We start from the raw sequence: 19,307 nt of genomic DNA on the forward strand, positions 1-19,307 counted from the left end.
ACAGGTCGGGCCTGGAATGGTATATCGTGCCCTCTGCCTGAGACAGAAGGTCCCTCCTCGCCGGAATCGCCCAAGGCGAGCCGTTGAGGAGAGACACTATCTCCGAGAACCAAACCCTGTTTGACCAACGCAGCGCTATCGATAAGAAGCAAGACCCTTGTTGGCGAACCCCGGCTAGAACTCCCAGGAGCAGAGCGACTGGAAGGAGGGCATACAGACGCATTTTGGGCCATGTATGAACCATCACATCCAGACCCAGCGGGGCTGGGTGACAGAGAGAAGCAGGGACATTGCGCTGTCTGAGAAGAGGCGAAGAGGTCCACTCCCTGTGGTCAGCTCTGTAAAATCTGATCCAGATCTGCTTGACTACTTCTGGGTGGAGTTTCCACCCCCCCATCTGTAACTCTGTCTGGACAGTAAATCTGCTCCCACATTCAACCGCCCTTGAATGTACACTGCTCGAGTGACAGGAACTTGTTCTGAGCCCAGAGAAAAATCTGTCTCGCTATTCTGATAGCGTGAGCACAGACCCCCCTGGTGATTATGAGATATTTAGCTGTACTGTCCACCCGCACTAGGACATGACAGCCCCTCAATTGGGGGAGAAAGTATTTCAGGGCCAGAGAGACCTAACACTCTGGTGCTGATGATCAGTAAGATCTTGGTCTAGCCTGACTTTGCTCAGGGAATACTGAATGGTCTTGATTCAAGCGGGAAACCATTGTGCCCACCTTGTGACCAAAAACCGAACAAACCCTAGATAAGTCGTTCTCTGGGCAGGAGAAAGAACACTTTTCTTGGTGTTGAGTCTCAACCCTAGAGAAACTAGATGAGCCAACACACTGTGTTGAAGCACCATCTCATGTGATTGTGCTAATTTTAGCAATCGCCTCTGTAATTCAAAATTTGAATGCCCCGGAATCCCAATGGAGCCGGTAATCCATCCATACATTTTGTATACGTGCGGTTACAAGGCTAGCCAAATGGAAGACCCAAAATTGGTAAGCTTTTGCCCCCAAGAGCGAACCTCAGGAACTTCCTGTGTTGTGGCAGACTTTATATGCGAATACATGCGTCCTTCGGATCAATCGTGCCGAATCCAATCACAATGTTGAATATGCGACACGACTGCCTTCACTGTAACATCTTGACCTTGAGTACTTTAACTGCTTCACGGTTTAAGACTCGAAGATCTGAGATTGGACACCCCCCCCACCCTACTGGGGACCAGGAAGTAACTGCTGTCACTTGTGACAGTACGAACGCCAACTCCGCCTTCACGGAAGTGGAGACCACGCCGTTCAAACAAGGAGGATGACAAATAAATTAGTTTCCTAATTTTTACCGTGCTTAACACCCATGCAGAAACGCCTGGCAGAAGTTCACACGCTGCCTGAGACTCTGAGAGTGACAATTTTAACACTTCCTGTTGAGGGGATGTTAGACGTTCTATGTCCTGGATGATAGCAGGATTTAAACACTGAACGTCTAACATTTCACTGGAAACCACTGCCCCCCCGAATCACCAGAGGCGGCGGGGATGGAGTAGTTTTGAGGATAACGGGGTGGGGCGAGCAAATGTTTGACACGCCCTGTCCCGTGGGGGCAGACTGGGCACCAGACCACTGGACTTCCTATATTGATGACAGTCACGAGGTCTGCCCTGGGAGGTTGTTGAGGATGACGAGCCGGTCTCCAGTCTTTACGAGGGAGAGCGCGACTCGCCACACTCTGCTTATTACCCCCCTAAATCTTGAAGGACTGAAGAGAGGTTGTGTGGCTGATAGTCCCTCCCCTTGAGTGCATTGAGGAAGAAACTGAGTGAACACTTCCTCATGTTTCTTCCACTCCTTTAAATCTGGCCACTACAGAGTTAACTGAGTCACCAAATGAACCACTCAAATCCTTCAGAAGGTCAGCCTGATATGCCTGCAAGACAGCCATAGTGTGCAGCGCAGCACCAGCCTGTCCCTTTATATTTATTATTCTTATATAAATCACATACAATATATATTCCATATAAAATAATATATTATATATATATATTCCATATAAAATAATATACAATATATAATTCATACATATATAAGCTTTGCCCATGACAGCCGACGTTTATTTTCTACATGGCTTTGTGGGGAGGTATGTCTCTTTAATGAAAATGCAGACCCAGGCGAGAGATAGCTCGTGAGCGTCTCCCACCTGGGGTATTCTCACATATCCACGCGATTTCGCACCCATGATAGTCGAAAATGTCGAAGTCAAGGGTACAAAAACACGTGAAGTAAATGCTTTCTAGACAGAAACCTCAAGCTCACTGCGTTCAGGGATCTCTCATTCACGGTACCAGACAAACTGCCCTGGCCACCGCGCGAACAACCACCTCGATAAATTCCTCGTATGGATTCACCATCATGTGAGGAACGATCGCAGGCGGCTGCTCGAGGTCCGCGGACCCAGAGATTCATCATCATTCCCCGTGCGAGCCGAAGAAACGCCGGAGCGCGCCTCGGGATCACGCGGGGAAACATGCATTTGGTGAGCGAGCAAGCGAAAGGGACGGACCCGTCTCTTGCTCGTCAACAAACCCATTCGAGAGCTCCGAAAACTGGTGCGGACTGAAAGTAGCCCAGACGAGCATAAAGCATTCTAACTGTAAAGGCTTGCAATGCTCGCACTCGTCTGACTCAATGCAGCGACCGCATGCTCTTCCCCAAACACACAGCAATAAACGTGCACATCCAGTTCTATTTGAAAGAGAACATGGATATACAGCGTTTTAATCTGCTGACTCGTTTCCAACTGATTAGATTTAACTAGAACTCATTCCACTAATGTTTCTTTGTAACAGAGATGAGAAAGAGAGAGAAAAATCTGCACACTGCCATGTTGAAAACTAACTCCTTACAAAGATCTCAAGTTGAGTCTTGAAAGAGAGAGAGAGATTTTTCTTTTTTTCTTTGTAACTTTGTAACACACCATAACACAGAGTTGGTCTGAAAACAAAAAGACCTGGTTTGCTCCAGCTGAAGCTCATCTATTTATAGCCTCGTGCAGCAGGTGCGCCTATGACGTCACCAGCCGAGGCTATAAATACCTCCCGGGTCAATTTCATTGACGTGTTTTCACACTATTTTCACAGCTGGTTATGTCAAAGACATCCCCATTTGCATAAGCTTATGCAGCATTGAGTGTAGCTTTTGAAAGGGAACAAGCATTACATCTCTTTACTAGATACCCTGACTAGTTTCAAACTTTGCATTACATTACAATTAAATTCTACACAGAATCCAAGAAAAAAGGATTTAAAAATCTAAACAACCAGAATGTAATTAGAAGTTTTGTTTTTGTATTTTTTATTTTAACATATTTTAATGACAGTAGCCTATATTCATTGAATATTATTGTATTTATCAAAATAAACAGAAAATAGTACAAACTTTACTATTCTTTTAAACAAGTGTTAAGACATTATTAAAAAAAAACATTTTAGCTCAAGTATTTGTATAAATAATGTGTGACTTTTGCCCCATGTAAAATGGGGTGTAAAAGGCCCACCTTACCACCTTATACATTTATGAGTTTTTTTAAACAAACCACTTTTGATTTATTTATGATTTACACAATGGCTCGGTCCTCTGTTAGATAGTAAATCACGACACCAGTGTGTTTGCGTTGTCATTTCTTGCCATCATAAATACACTGTAGATATTTAGAGTTTTTATAGCAATAACTGAGTTTTAAGAGTTAAATCAAGCAGAAATATTTCTCTAATGTATTAATTGCAGATCATCTTTGAATAATGATTATGTTAAACACAATGACTCGGTCCCCTGTTAGATAGTAAATCACGACACCAGTGTGTTTGCTTTGTCATTTCTTGCCATCTCAAACACACTGTAGATATTCACTGTATATATTGAGATAACTCAATTTTATGGTGACTTGCATTAAAATGTTTATCCGTCTCAATTAAATTATGTGAACTGAATGACTTTTAACATTGACACTTTAGTTATTTAACCAACTGATGATTTTCAAGTCAGCAATCAACACACAACTGAGTTTTGACCTCCAAAATCTTATTATAGTGTATTTTTATGGTAAGTATTGGTGTTTTATGTTTTAAATCAAGCAGAAATCACTCTTTAAGGTCACACTTTATACAGTGAACATGATTTCCTTAAATTGACTTAAGTCCCCTGTTGGATGGTAAAACACGACACCTGTTTGATTGCTTTGCCATTTCTTGCCATCACAAACACACTGTAGAGATTTTGAAGGTCAGAACTAAATTTTTTGGTGACTTGCATGAAAATCTTCATCCGTCACAATTAAATTATGTGAACTGAATGTCTTTTAACATTGACACTTTAGTCGAAGATTTTCAACTCAACAATCAACACACAACTGAGTTTTGACCTCCAAAATCATTATACAGTGTATATTAAATTTAAATAAAAAATAAAACTTTCCTTACAAAACAGTTTGACTCAAGTTTGACTCTCTACTGCTTATTCATTATTGTTTATGTTACATGGTCCATGTTTACATTACAGTATAAAATTGTTCCTAAGTTTTCCCCTTTTATATAGATGGTAATGACTAAATATCCTCGCACACCGAAATTTTCACACATTAAAAAAAAGATCAAGCACGTTTACACACAGCCTCTGAAACTTTCCTTCCTTCATCATAAAAAAAAAATCTGATCAGGTTCAGTTTTCTGCATTTTTCGCATCCATAGCAAGCATTTAAAGAGGGGTTTCAAATTTCTGTGTTATTCATTTTTGTGTTAAAATTTTGAACATAAGTTGAACAGTTTAAAAAAGAAAGTGTGAACCTTCAAATTAGCCTTTATAGTTCATAAAGTTTTGCTGGCGTTTGTATCTAATTGAGAAAAGAATGAATGTAAATTGAAAGATGTCGTCATTGAACGCATTTTGTGCCAAAGCAAATAAATGATCCACAGTTTAGCCACATAGGCTGATGTGATCCCTGAGTGAAGAGTTTTGAAAAAGTGATGAGTATTCAGAAATGTGTCCTAGCAGATGTTTAAAAAACTCTGTAATATCACTATTAGTAAGGGATCACTGTATAATATCAGTCTTTAAATGTGAGATATTTAAAGTGAACCTAAAGTATACTTGCAATAGTGTGATTTTAGCACAATTAAATATACTTAATGGATGTTTCGCAAAAGCGTTGTTTAGTGATATTGTGTCCTTGTGTTTCTGCTGTACGTCATCATCAACTGTCTAAGTTCAATTACAATACTCAAGAACACATGTACAGAGGATGCACAAAAGTACCCGGATGTTATAAGATATATGAGTATATGAAAACAATGTCTACAATAATATGAAATAAATGTTTTAACAGGTTATGTTTGTGGTTATTTTGTGTTAGCCACTATGTAATATGCTGGGATGGTTAGTTGAGCAACAAGTTCGCAGCACATCTCAATTTCTGTTCTGTGTCCTCACAAACTTCTGAGCTCGTTCTTTCAAGATCACATAGCAAGACTGGTCTCCACGAAAACACAAGTCCCTTCTTTGCATTCCCAGAATTGGGAAACAGCCATCATTAAGAAATGTGCACTGTGCAATAAAGGAGTACTCCAAGAATAATTATAATATTTATACCAGTAAGTCTCACGCAGGTCCCTAGGGTTTACAATATTTGATGCTTTAATACTATCCAAAAAAAAATTGTTACGGCCATTTCACACTGAACGCGACAAAGCTAGGTGAATCATTGATGAATGGAGGTTTAACACCGAACGCCACTCAAACCATCATCGAGGACTTGCTATAATTATATATTAGGCAGACATGCATTATTTCTAGTGATTTATGATTATGTAATATAATTGACCGATCCAGAGCGAATGCGATCTCTGACTCATAACACTCACACACGTGGAAGAAAACGGACTCTTCTGATAACATATAATTCAGTGGAAAAAGAAGTAAACTTGAGAATTACATATGGCATATCTTGCTTTATTATGCTGAGATTGATCGAGCCTGGTATAAATAACTCCATACAGATCTATTGTTTTACAAAAATAATCTATTGTTTACAAAAGGAGAAAACGTGTGTACTTTAATGTAAACTTGGACCATGTGACATAAACTGAAGTTAACAGCAAAAAAATATACTATAATGCTGACTGTTGTTAGTGTTTTTTGTTGTATGAGTTAAAAGTGTATATGTTGGGTGAATCCTCATTGTGTTCTGGAAGAATGAGTTGATTTAAGACATCAATGAAGTGTTTTGGTAGTTTTAGCACATTTTGAACGTGAAATTAACTGCTTTGCTTTGAAAGGTGTCCTAGCGATTGTAGCTGAGAGATAGACGTCAAACAGACTCAAACAAAGACCCAGAATTCTGTGGTGTTACAGCACTGTGGCTGCTGTAAATGGCTGCTGTAAGGTTTCTTTATGAAATAACAGGCACAATGGCAAAGATATTTCTGCAAAAACTCCAAAGTAATGTTCGGTTGCAGTGAGAAAGTCACAAGAGACAACTAAAAAAACTCATGCGTGTATTTAGCCTAGTGTAGATCTGTTTGCTTACACATCCCCCAAACTCCATTTACATATGAATACAGGAAAGGCCAAAGCCATTGTCTCACAGGTGAGGAATAGGCCTTACAGAGCTGTTACACCCATGTCACAGACACAAACTTCTCATCCAAACTAGAGAAAACGCTGGGATTTACCTGGGAAAATTAAATCAATGTACACTTTTTCCAATCCCTACGACACATTTTTCAATACTTGGGTCACTTTTTTAAAACTCTTCACACACTTTTTCACACAAATTCACACAACTGAATTTCAGCTTGGCACAGCAGTTATTTTAGTGTTCAAAATGCACTAAAACTACCAAAAAGGACCCAACAAACACACTTTTTCAATCATAAAACACAGACCTAAAACACATGATCATTACACAATGTTTTCTTCTGTAAAATTTTCTTTTCAAAAAAAGACTTACACTATAATTCACTGCAATTTATGTTACATGGTCCTTGGTCCAGTACAGTATAACATTATTCCTAAATTTTTCCCTTTTGAATGGATGGCAATGCAATTTAAAAACTAACACCAGCTAAATCTATTTGTTTTGATAGTATTTTAGATTCAAAATATATTTCAATATGGTATTACTGTCGAAATGTAGCAAATTTCTATTTTTTTTTTTACATAAGTTTAACAGTTTTGAAAAGAGAATGTAAAAATGTTCAAATTGGCCTGTATAGTACATAATGTTTTGGTGGTGTTTGTGTCAAAGCCAGAAAAGAATGAATGTAAATTGAATGTCGTCATTGAACACATTTTGTGCCCAAAGCAATGATAAATGATCCAGAGTTTAGCCACATAGACTGATGTGATCACTGAGTGAAGACAAAAAGTGAACAGTGAAAAAGTGATGAGGATTGAGAAATGTGTCCCAGCAAATGTAAAAAAATAAATAAAAATAAAACTGTTGACATGTTTTAAATTGTTTTAAAAATTAAATTAAATATATTTTCATCTTATTAGAAGTGATATTTTCTTGGTGTTTAGCCCCACAGCTTTCTGCATATCGCTTTACGTTTTTTTTTTTTATTGCATTGGCCAATACTAAATTGATATGTTAAAAACTGTGAATAATTTTTCATTGCTTTCACACAAAATGCATTCAATGACCAAATTTTCCAAAATCCACGAACACTTTTGTTATTCGTACCTAACTATCTGCAAAACTATATATTTTTAGCACATTCTTTGAATGCTAACACACTGCTTTCAGAACTGATCAAACACATTCAAGTCAGAACGATGATCAACTCATTTCTGCAGGAATTATACTGAAATATAAAATCCAAAGGGACCCACTTTATATTAGGTGGCCTTAGCTACTATGTACTAACATTTTAATTATCCATTTGATACAATGCACTTATTGTGTACATACATGTCTTTACATTGTACTTACATTTTTAAATATACCTGCATGTAATTACATCTGTAATTAATTTCTGTAGTTACATTTGTAATTACACTGTTGACACTTCCCTTACATCTAACCCTACCTTTAAACTTACCAATACAACCACACCTGACCCTACCCGTATCCCACCTCAATATCAGCAAAAGTGTTTTGCAATACAATATGAACACAATAAGTACATTGTACCTATTTAAGTACATAGTAGTTAAGGCCCCCTAATATAAAGTGTGGCCATCTAAAGTCATAATTTATCATTGATTTGGCATAAAATACATTCAATGGCGACATCTTTCGATTTATAAGAATTATTTTCTTACTTCAACACAAACACCACCAAAACATTATGAACTGTATAGGCCAATTTGAAAAATTTTTGATTCTCTTTTCAAAACTCCCTAACTTATGTTCAAAACTTAACTAAAATTAATAAATAAAAAAAAAACAATTTGGTACATTTCGGCAGTATTACCATATTGAAATATTGGGTGATTCTTTTGAACCCTCAGAATCCTTTTTGGTAGTTTTAGTGCATTTTGAACACTAAAATAATTGCTGTGCCAAGCTGAAATTCAGTTGTGTGAATTTGTGTGAAAAAGTGTGTGAAGAGTTTTAAAAAAGTGACCCAAGTATTGAAAAATGTGTCGTAGGGATTGGAAAAAGTGTACATTGATTTAATTTTCCCAGGTAAATCCCAGCGTTTTCTCTAGTTTGTTTGAGAAGTTTGTGTCTGTGACATGGGTGTAACAGCTCTGTAAGGCCTATTCCTCACCTGTGAGACAATGGCTTTGGCCTTTCCTGTATTCATATGTAAATGGAGTTTGGGGGATGTGTAAGCAAACAGATCTACACTAGGCTAAATACACGCATGAGTTTTTTTAGTTGTCTCTTGTGACTTTCTCACTGCAACCGAACATTACTTTGGAGTTTTTGCAGAAATATCTTTGCCATTGTGCCTGTTATTTCATAAAGAAACCTTACAGCAGCCATTTACAGCAGCCACAGTGCTGTAACACCACAGAATTCTGGGTCTTTGTTTGAGTCTGTTTGACGTCTATCTCTCAGCTACAATCGCTAGGACACCTTTCAAAGCAAAGCAGTTAATTTCACGTTCAAAATGTGCTAAAACTACCAAAACACTTCATTGATGTCTTAAATCAACTCATTCTTCCAGAACACAATGAGGATTCACCCAACATATACACTTTTAACTCATACAACAAAAAACACTAACAACAGTCAGCATTATAGTATATTTTTTTGCTGTTAACTTCAGTTTATGTCACATGGTCCAAGTTTACATTAAAGTACACATGTTTTCTCCTTTTGTAAACAATAGATTATTTTTGTAAAACAATAGATCTGTATGGAGTTATTTATACCAGGCTCGATCAATCTCAGCATAATAAAGCAAGATATGCCATATGTAATTCTCAAGTTTACTTATTTTTCCACTGAATTATATGCTATCAGAAGAGTCCGTTTTCTTCCACGTGTTTGAGTGTTATGAGTCAGAGATCGCATTCGCTCTGGATCCGTCAATTATATTACATAATCATAAATCACTAGAAATAATGCATGTCTGCCTAATATATAATTATAGCAAGTCCTCGATGATGGTTTGAGTGGCGTTCGGTGTTAAACCTCCATTCATCAACGATTCACCTCACTTTTTCGCGTTCAGTGTGAAATGGCCGTAACAATTTTTTTTGGATAGTATTAAAGCATCAAATATTGTAAACCCTAGTGACCTGCGTGAGACTTACTGGTATAAATATTATAATTATTTTTGGAGTACTCCTTTATTGCACAATGCACATTTCTTAATGATGGCTGTTTCGCAATTCTGGGAATGCAAAGAAGGGACTTGTGATTTCGTGGAGACCAGTCTTGCTATGTGATCTTGAAAGAACGAGCTCAGAAGTTTGTGAGGACACAGAACAGAAATTGAGATGTGCTGCGAACTTGTTGCTCAACTAACCATCCCAGCATATTACATAGTGGCTAACACAAAATAACCACAAACATAACCTGTTAAAACATTTATTTCATATTATTGTAGACATTGTTTTCATATACTCATATATCTTATAACATCCGGGTACTTTTGTGCATCCTCTGTACATGTGTTCTTGAGTATTGTAATTGAACTTAGACAGTTGCTGATGACGTACAGCAGGAACACAAGGACGCAATATCACTAAACAACGCTTTTGCGAAACATCCATTAAGTATATTTAATTGTGCTAAAATCACACTATTGCAAGTATACTTTAGGTTCACTTTAAATATCTCACATTTAAAGACTGATATTATACAGTGATCCCTTACTAATAGTGATATTACAGGGTTTTTTAAACATCTGCTAGGACACATTTCTGAATACTCATCACTTTTTCAAAACTCTTCACTCAGGGATCACATCAGCCTATGTGGCTAAACTGTGGATCATTTATTTGCTTTGGCACAAAATGCGTTCAATGACGACATCTTTCAATTTACATTCATTCTTTTCTCAATTAGATACAAACGCCAGCAAAACTTTATGAACTATAATGGCTAATTTGAAGGTTCACACTTTCTTTTTTAAACTGTTCAACTTATGTTCAAAATTTTAACACAAAAATGAATAACACAGAAATTTGAAACCCCTCTTTAAATGCTTGCTATGGATGCGAAAAATGCAGAAAACTGAACCTGATCAGATTTTTTTTTATGATGAAGGAAGGAAAGTTTCAGAGGCTGTGTGTAAACGTGCTTGATCTTTTTTTTAACGTGTGAAAATTTAGGTGTGCGAGGATATTTAGTCATTACCATCTATATAAAAGGGGAAAACTTAGGAATAATTTTATACTGTAATGTAAACATGGACCATGTAACATAAACAATAATGAATAAGCAGTAGAGAGTCAAACTTGAGTCAAACTGTTTTGTAAAGAAATTTTATATTTTTTATTTAAATTTAATATACACTGTATAATGATTTTGGAGGTCAAAACTCAGTTGTGTGTTGATTGTTGAGTTGAAAATCTTCGACTAAAGTGTCAATGTTAAAAGACATTCAGTTCACATAATTTAATTGAGACGGATGAAGATTTTCATGCAAGTCACCAAAAAATTTAGTTCTGACCTTCAAAATCTCTACAGTGTGTTTGTGATGGCAAGAAATGGCAAAGCAATCAAACAGGTGTCGTGTTTTACCATCCAACAGGGGACTTAAGTCAATTTAAGGAAATCATGTTCACTGTATAAAGTGTGACCTGCAATTGTTTCCTTAAAGAGTGATTTCTGCTTGATTTAAAACATAAAACACCAATACTTACCATAACAATACACTATAATAAGATTTTGGAGGTCAAAACTCAGTTGTGTGTTGATTGCTGACTTGAATCATCAGTTGGTTAAACAACTAAAGTGTCAATGTTAAAAGTCATTCAGTTCACATAATTTAATTGAGACGGATAAACATTTTAATGCAAGTCACCATAAAATTGAGTTATCTCAATATATACAGTGAATATCTACAGTGTGTTTGAGATGAAGAAATGACAAAGCAAACACACTGGTGTCGTGATTTACTATCTAACAGGGGACCGAGTCATTGGGCCCTATCTTGCACCCAGCGCAATTGACTTTGTACACCGACGCATGTGTCATTCCTATTTTGCACCCGCGCAAAGCGCGCTTTTCCCTCCACAGAAGCACGTCGCTAAACTAGTGAATGAACTTGCGCTACCTGGGCGGTTCAGCGCAAAAAAGGAGGCGTGTTCCGGCGCAAACAATCCCTGGTGCTATTTTGCTGTTCCATTAAACAATTGCGCCACTGACCAGAAAAAACCTAGTCTAAAGTCAGTGGCGCGTTGCGCGTTGTTCATTATGCTATTTTAAGGGCGCATGCTTGACCATAATGTATAGCGTGCACAACGCGCATACACTTTGCTCATGTAATCTACACAGATGCAACAGTTATTTTTGCAAATCATAAATTGTTACACTAAAAAATATTAACACATGAGATGACGGAAATCATTGTGGTGTGCCACGAAGATGTGAAAAAATAGGCATAAATCTAGCTTACAAATTATTCAGGCTAATTGTAGTCTAATATTAAGGAGACCTGTTTGCCCAATAGTAGCAACTTCTGGCAAGACATATATGTATATGGACATCTAACAAATTGGTTTGTCCGTCAAGAACCAGGAAAAAAAATCGGTGAGGGTGGACGCAGCGATGTCCTCTGCTGGCGTCAGGTCCTGAGTAGAGGCAGATCCACCTCCCGTTTCACGGCGTGCCCGATTGATGCTGGCAAGCTTGGACTTTCCCCGTCTTCTGATGTCATTGTAGCGCTTGCGGCACTGGTGCGACGTCCTGGGGATGCCAGCTGATGAAACAATTGTGGCTATTTCCTCCCACGCCTGTTTAACCGACGCTATTTTGGGTGGGTTTCTCCCATCCCCATACAACTTCACTTCTCTGTCTTTCACTGCTCTTACAAGAACATCAGTCTCCTCGGCTGTGAACCGCTCCTGGCGTGCGCCTGGTAAATACGCCATAATAATAGCAATCCATAATGGAACTTGCGCACCTGCTTTTACAGGGAATGTTGGATGACGCTCTGATTGGTTTATTCACGTTACGCCCAAACCACACCTATGAATAATGAAGCTACTTCAGACCAACCCATTTTAGATTTGCGCCGGACGCAAGAGCCATTTATCCCGCCGGGAAAATAGCAACAGCGCCGAGACCCGCCCACAAAGTTACTTGCGCTTCGCGCTTTGACACTTGCGTTTCAGATCGTTAAAATAGGGCCCATTGTGTTTAACATAATCATTATTCAAAGATGATCTGCAATTAATACATTAGAGAAATATTTCTGCTTGATTTAACTCTTAAAACTCAGTTATTGCTATAAAAACTCTAAATCTCCACAGTGTGTTTATGATGGCAAGAAATGACAACGCAAACACACTGGTGTCGTGATTTACTATCTAACAGGGAACCGAGCCATTGTGTTTAACATAATCATTATTCAAAGATAATCTGCAATTTATACATTAGAGAAATATTTCTGCTTGATTTAACTCTTAAAACTCAGTTATTGCTATAAAAACTCTAAATCTCTACAGTGTGTTTATGGCAAGAAATGACAAATTAAACACACTGGTGTCGTGATTTACTATCTAACAGGGGACCGAGTTATTGTGTTTAACATAATCATTATTCAAAGATGATCTGCAATTAATACATTAGAGAAATATTTCTGCTTGATTTAACTCTTAAAACTCAGTTATTGCTATAAAAACTCTAAATCTCTACAGTGTGTTTATGATGGCAAGAAATGACAAGGCAAACACACTGGTGTCGTGATTTACTATCCAACAGGGGACCGAGTTATTGTGTTTAACATAATCATTATTCAAAGATGATCTGCAATTAATACATTAGAGAAATATTTCTGCTTGATTTAACTCTTAAAACTCAGTTATTGCTATAAAAACTCTAAATCTCCACAGTGTGTTTGAGATGGCAAGAAATGACAAAGCAAACACACTGGTGTCGTGATTTACTATCTAACAGGGGACCGAGTCATTGTGTTTAACATAATCATTATTCAAGGATGATCTGCAATTAATACATTAGAGAAATATTTCTGCTTGATTTAACTCTTAAAACTCAGTTATTGCTATAAAAACTCTAAATCTCCACAGTGTGTTTATGATGGCAAGAAATGACAACGCAAACACACTGGTGTCGTGATTTACTATCTAACAGGGGACCGAGCTATTGTGTTTAACATAATCATTATTCAAAGATGATCTGCAATTAATACATTAGAGAAATATTTCTGCTTGATTTAACTCTTAAAACTCAGTTATTGCTATAAAAACTCTAAATCTCCACAGTGTGTTTATGATGGCAAGAAATGACAACGCAAACACACTGGTGTCGTGATTTACTATCTAACAGGGGACCGAGCCATTGTGTTTAACATAATCATTATTCAAAGATAATCTGCAATTTATACATTAGAGAAATATTTCTGCTTGATTTAACTCTTAAAACTCAGTTATTGCTATAAAAACTCTAAATCTCTACAGTGTGTTTATGATGGCAAGAAATGACAAAGTAAACACACTGGTGTCGTGATTTACTATCTAACAGGGGACCGAGCCATTGTGTTTAACATAATCATTATTCAAAGATGATCTGCAATTTATACATTAGAGAAATATTTCTGCTTGATTTAACTCTTAAAACTCAGTTATTGCTATAAAAACTCTAAATCTCTACAGTGTGTTTATGATGGCAAGAAATGACAACGCAAACACACTGGTGTCGTGATTTACTGTCTAACAGGGGGCCGAGTCATTGTGTTTAACATAATCATTATTCAAAGAGGATCTGCAATTAATACATTAGAGAAATATTTCTGCTTGATTTAACTCTTAAAACTCAGTTATTGCTATAAAAACTCTAAATATCTACAGTGTGTTTATGGCAAGAAATGACAACGCAAACACACAGGTGTCGTGATTTACTATCTAACAGGGGACCGAGCCATTGTGTTTAACATAATCATTATTCAAAGATAATCTGCAATTTATACATTAGAGAAATATTTCTGCTTGATTTAACTCTTAAAACTCAGTTATTGCTATAAAAACTCTAAATCTCTACAGTGTGTTTATGATGGCAAGAAATGACAAATTAAACACACTGGTGTCGTGATTTACTATCTAACAGGGGACAGAGTCATTGTGTTTAACATAATCATTATTCAAAGAGGATCTGCAATTAATACATTAGAGAACTATTTCTGCTTGATTTAACTCTTAAAACTCAGTTATTGCTATAAAAACTCTAAATCTCCACAGTGTGTTTATGATGGCAAGAAATGACAACGCAAACACACTGGTGTCGTGATTTACTATCTAACAGGGGACCGAGTCATTGTGTTTAACATAATCATTATTCAAAGATGATCTGCAATTAATACACTAGAGAAATATTTCTGCTTGATTTAACTCTTAAAACTCAGTTATTGCTATAAAAACTCTAAATATCTACAGTGTGTTTATGGCAAGAAATGACAACGCAAACACACTGGTGTCGTGATTTACTATCCAACAGGGGACCGAGTTATTGTGTTTAACATAATCATTATTCAAAGATGATCTGCAATTAATACATTAGAGAAATATTTCTGCTTGATTTAACTCTTAAAACTCAGTTATTGCTATAAAAACTCTAAATCTCCACAGTGTGTTTATGATGGCAAGAAATGACAACGCAAACACACTGGTGTCGTGATTTACTATCTAACAGGGGACCGAGTCATTGTGTTTAACATAATCATTATTCAAAGATGATCTGCAATTAATACATTAGAGAAATATTTCTGCTTGATTTAACTCTTAAAACTCAGTTATTGCTATAAAAACTCTAAATATCTACAGTGTGTTTATGGCAAGAAATGACAACGCAAACACACTGGTGTCGTGATTTACTATCTAACAGGGGGCAGAGTCATTGTGTTTAACATAATCATTATTCAAAGATGATCTGCAATTAATACATTAGAGAAATGTTTCTGCTTGATTTAACTCTTAAAACTCAGTTATTGCTATAAAAACTCTAAATCTCCACAGTGTGTTTATGATGGCAAGAAATGACAACGCAAACACACTGGTGTCGTGATTTACTATCTAACAAGGGACCGAGTCATTGTGTTTAACATAATCATTATTCAAAGATGATCTGCAATTAATACATTAGAGAAATATTTCTGCTTGATTTAACTCTTAAAACTCAGTTATTGCTATAAAAACTCTAAATATCTACAGTGTGTTTATGGCAAGAAATGACAACGCAAACACACTGGTGTCGTGATTTACTATCTAACAGGGGACAGAGTCATTGTGTTTAACATAATCATTATTCAAAGATGATCTGCAATTAATACATTAGAGAAATGTTTCTGCTTGATTTAACTCTTAAAACTCAGTTATTGCTATAAAAACTCTAAATCTCCACAGTGTGTTTATGATGGCAAGAAATGACAACGCAAACACACTGGTGTCGTGATTTACTATCTAACAGGGGACCGAGTCATTGTGTTTAACATAATCATTATTTACTATATAAAGTGATGACCTGTGATTATTACCTTAAAGAACAATTTCTGCTTGTCCAGTCCTATATATATATATTTTTTTATTGGTGCAAGAAATAAAATCTCACTCTAAAAATCTCAAAAACAAAGGACATTATTTGGGATTTTAGAGAGCAGAAACTATGTTTTATTCAAAAATAAGTCACACATTGAAATACCTTTACTGTAAAAAAAATTTGGGTCTCCAATTGAAAATTTTCTGTAAATTGATGCACTTTAATTCAATTAAAATTCAAGAAATTCAGTTTGGCCAACTAAAAAATTTTGATGTGATCGGTCACTAGAAAATTTTCAATTGGAGACCTGAATTTTTTTTACAGTGTTGGTGTTCTTGAAAATAAGCTTAAATGAGAGATGTGGACGGATCATATACTGTAAGTATGAAGACACAACAGAGAATGAATTTCTTAAATATAATTCTTAATTTTAAGAATTTTTTAATTTCTTAAATTCTTTTCTGTAATGTCCACAACATGGCTTTTTCCCCGTTGTGTGCTCATTGTGTTCCCTGATGCCTGTGTGAACATTATATAATTATATATATATATTAAATAATGAAGACAGACTTGACTGCCAGCTCTCTTCCCTTTCACACACACAGCTCCATTGCAGGCTATGGAGGTCCCCTGTTGGATAGGTAGACATCGGTCAGGTCCCCTCTTGGCATGTTTAAAAAATAAAAAAAAAATGCTTATTTGAAGTTATATTATGAAAAAAGACCTTAAAACAAAATTTTGTATCTAAGTTTTGTTTCTTCAAAATGACTAGAAACACAGGTCCCCTCTTGGTCAGTGTGGAGTGATGGTCCCCTGTTGGTAATATAGACGTGTATGTATGTGTGTGTGTGTGTGTGTGTGTGTGTGTGTGTTTGTGTGTGTGTGTGTGATGGGTAGGTTTAGGGGCAGGGGCAGTGTGTTTGTGTGTGTGTGTGTGTGTGTGTGTGTGATGGGTAGGTTTAGGGGCAGGGGCAGTGTGTGTGTGTGTGTGTGTGTGTGTGTGTGTGTGTGATGGGTAGGTTTAGGGGCAGGGGCAGTGTGTGTGTGTGTGTGTGTGTGTGTGATGGGTAGGTTTAGGGGCAGGGGCAGTGTAAGGGGACAGAAAATACGGTTTGTACGGTATAAAAACCATTACGCCTATGGAATGTCACCACATTTCACAAAAAAAAAACCCTGTGTGTGTGTGTGATGGGTAGGTTTAGGAGCAGGAGCAGTGTGTGTGTGTGTGATGGGTAGGTTTAGGGGCAGGGGCAGTGTGTGTGTGATAGGTAGGTTTTGGGGCAGAGGCAGTGTGTGTGTGTGTGTGTGTGTGTGTGTGTGTGTGTGTGTGTGTGTGTGTGTGTGTGTGTGTGTGTGTGATGGGTAGGTTTAGGGGCAGGGGCAGTGTGTTTGTGTGTGTGTGTGTGTGTGTGTGTGTGATGGGTAGGTTTAGGGGCAGGGGCAGTGTGTGTGTGTGTGTGTGTGTGTGTGTGTGTGTGTGTGTGTGTGTGTGATGGGTAGGTTTAGGGGCAGGGGCAGTGTGTGTGTGTGTGTGTGTGTGATGGGTAGGTTTAGGGGCAGGGGCAGTGTAAGGGGACAGAAAATACGGTTTGTACGGTATAAAAACCATTACGCCTATGGAATGTCACCACATTTCACAAAAAAAAAACCCTGTGTGTGTGTGTGATGGGTAGGTTTAGGAGCAGGAGCAGTGTGTGTGTGTGTGATGGGTAGGTTTAGGGGCAGGGGCAGTGTGTGTGTGATAGGTAGGTTTTGGGGCAGAGGCAGTGTGTGTGTGTGTGTGTGTGTGTGTGTGTGTGTGTGTGTGTGTGTGTGTGTGTGTGTGTGTGTGTGTGTGTGTGTGTGTGTGATGGGTAGGTTTAGGGGCAGGGGCAGTGTGTGTGTGTGTGTGGTTGTGTGTGTGTGTGTGTGTGTGTGTGTGATGGGTAGGTTTAGGGGCAGGGGCAGTGTAAGGGGATAGAAAATACAGTTTGTACGGTATAAAAACCATTACGCCTATGGAATGTCCCCACATTTCACAAATCCCCCCCTGTGTGTGTGTGTGTGTGTGTGTGTGTGTGTGTGTGTGTGTGTGTGTGTGTGTGTGTGTGTGTGTGTGTGTGTGTGTGTGATAGGTAGGTTTAGGGGTAGGGGCAGTGTGTGTGTGTGTGTGTGTGTGTGTGTGTGTGTGTGTGTGTGTGTGTGAGAGAGAGAGAGATAGAGTGAGAGTGTGTGTGTATCTGTCTGTCTACTCACTCGCTTCAAACTTTATAGTCCAGCTTTCTCAAGCCAACTTCAAAGTTTGTTTACAAAAAAAATGAAGGTGGTGGTGGTTCATCTTACCCCGGGGGCATCTTACCCAGACTTACACAATCAGTTTCAAATACTTGAAATGCAATTATTCACTAGTTCAACACTTCATTTTAACTGTGACCAAAGGCAAAGGCCAGAAGATGCAATGCTACAGTATAAATGATGTGACTTGAGCTAAACAGTGAACTGTAATCACACTGTAACTGTACAGTATAATGATACTAACTGTAGATTCTCCAGCTGTGATTGTGGGTTCATCAGTAGATCACTGAGGTTTCTCACTCCAGAGTCTCCTAGTTTATTCCTGCTCAGGTCCAGCTCTCTCAGGTGTGATGGGTTTGATTTCAGAGCTGAAGTCACAGCAGAACAACCTTCATCTGTCATATCACAGCCTCTTAACCTACATTAGGAGAAATGAGAAAAACAAACTCTTTATTCTGTTTCATTCAAATATCAAAACACTTTTCCTTTCTTGTGTGTGAATGTGACTGACCTCAATCTCTCCAGTTTACAGTGTGAATCCTTCAGTACGGCACATAAGGGCTTCACTCCTGTGTTTTCTAGTTTATTCCAGCTCAGGTCCAGCTCTCTCAGGTGTGATGGGTTTGATTTCAGAGCTGAAGTCAGGATGAGACACTGTTTCTCTGTAATACTGCAGACACTCAGACTGAAGACGGAAAGAGAAAATGACTCAGATCTGTGATGATCATCTTATTGAAGAGCTACAGCATATAGTCTGTCATTTAGTCTATAGTTTCCATATTCAGCTTGTAATCGTGTCACACTTGTTCTGTTTGCTGGAAACTGTTGTTTCTTCTTTCATTTTTTAAACCATTCTGTTTTAA

General features: G+C 37.7%; 1 protein-coding gene across 1 annotated transcript in view; it reads right to left on the bottom strand.

Moving 5' to 3' along the window:
* The window catches only part of LOC307139810 (uncharacterized protein), a 72,651-nt gene that overhangs the window by 10,844 nt on the left and 42,500 nt on the right, over window positions 1-19,307 (bottom strand). Inside the window, exons 16-17 of the mRNA XM_079838914.1 lie at window positions 18,956-19,129; window positions 18,689-18,862 (exon numbers count right to left, since the gene is read on the bottom strand). Of these exons, the coding sequence (XP_079695040.1) occupies window positions 18,689-18,862; window positions 18,956-19,129 (348 nt within the window). The remainder of the gene's footprint in view (window positions 1-18,688; window positions 18,863-18,955; window positions 19,130-19,307) is intronic.

Source organism: Gobio gobio, assembly GCF_949357685.1.
Source record: "Gobio gobio genome assembly, chromosome: 16".
Classification (NCBI taxonomy): Eukaryota; Metazoa; Chordata; class Actinopteri; order Cypriniformes; family Gobionidae; genus Gobio; species Gobio gobio.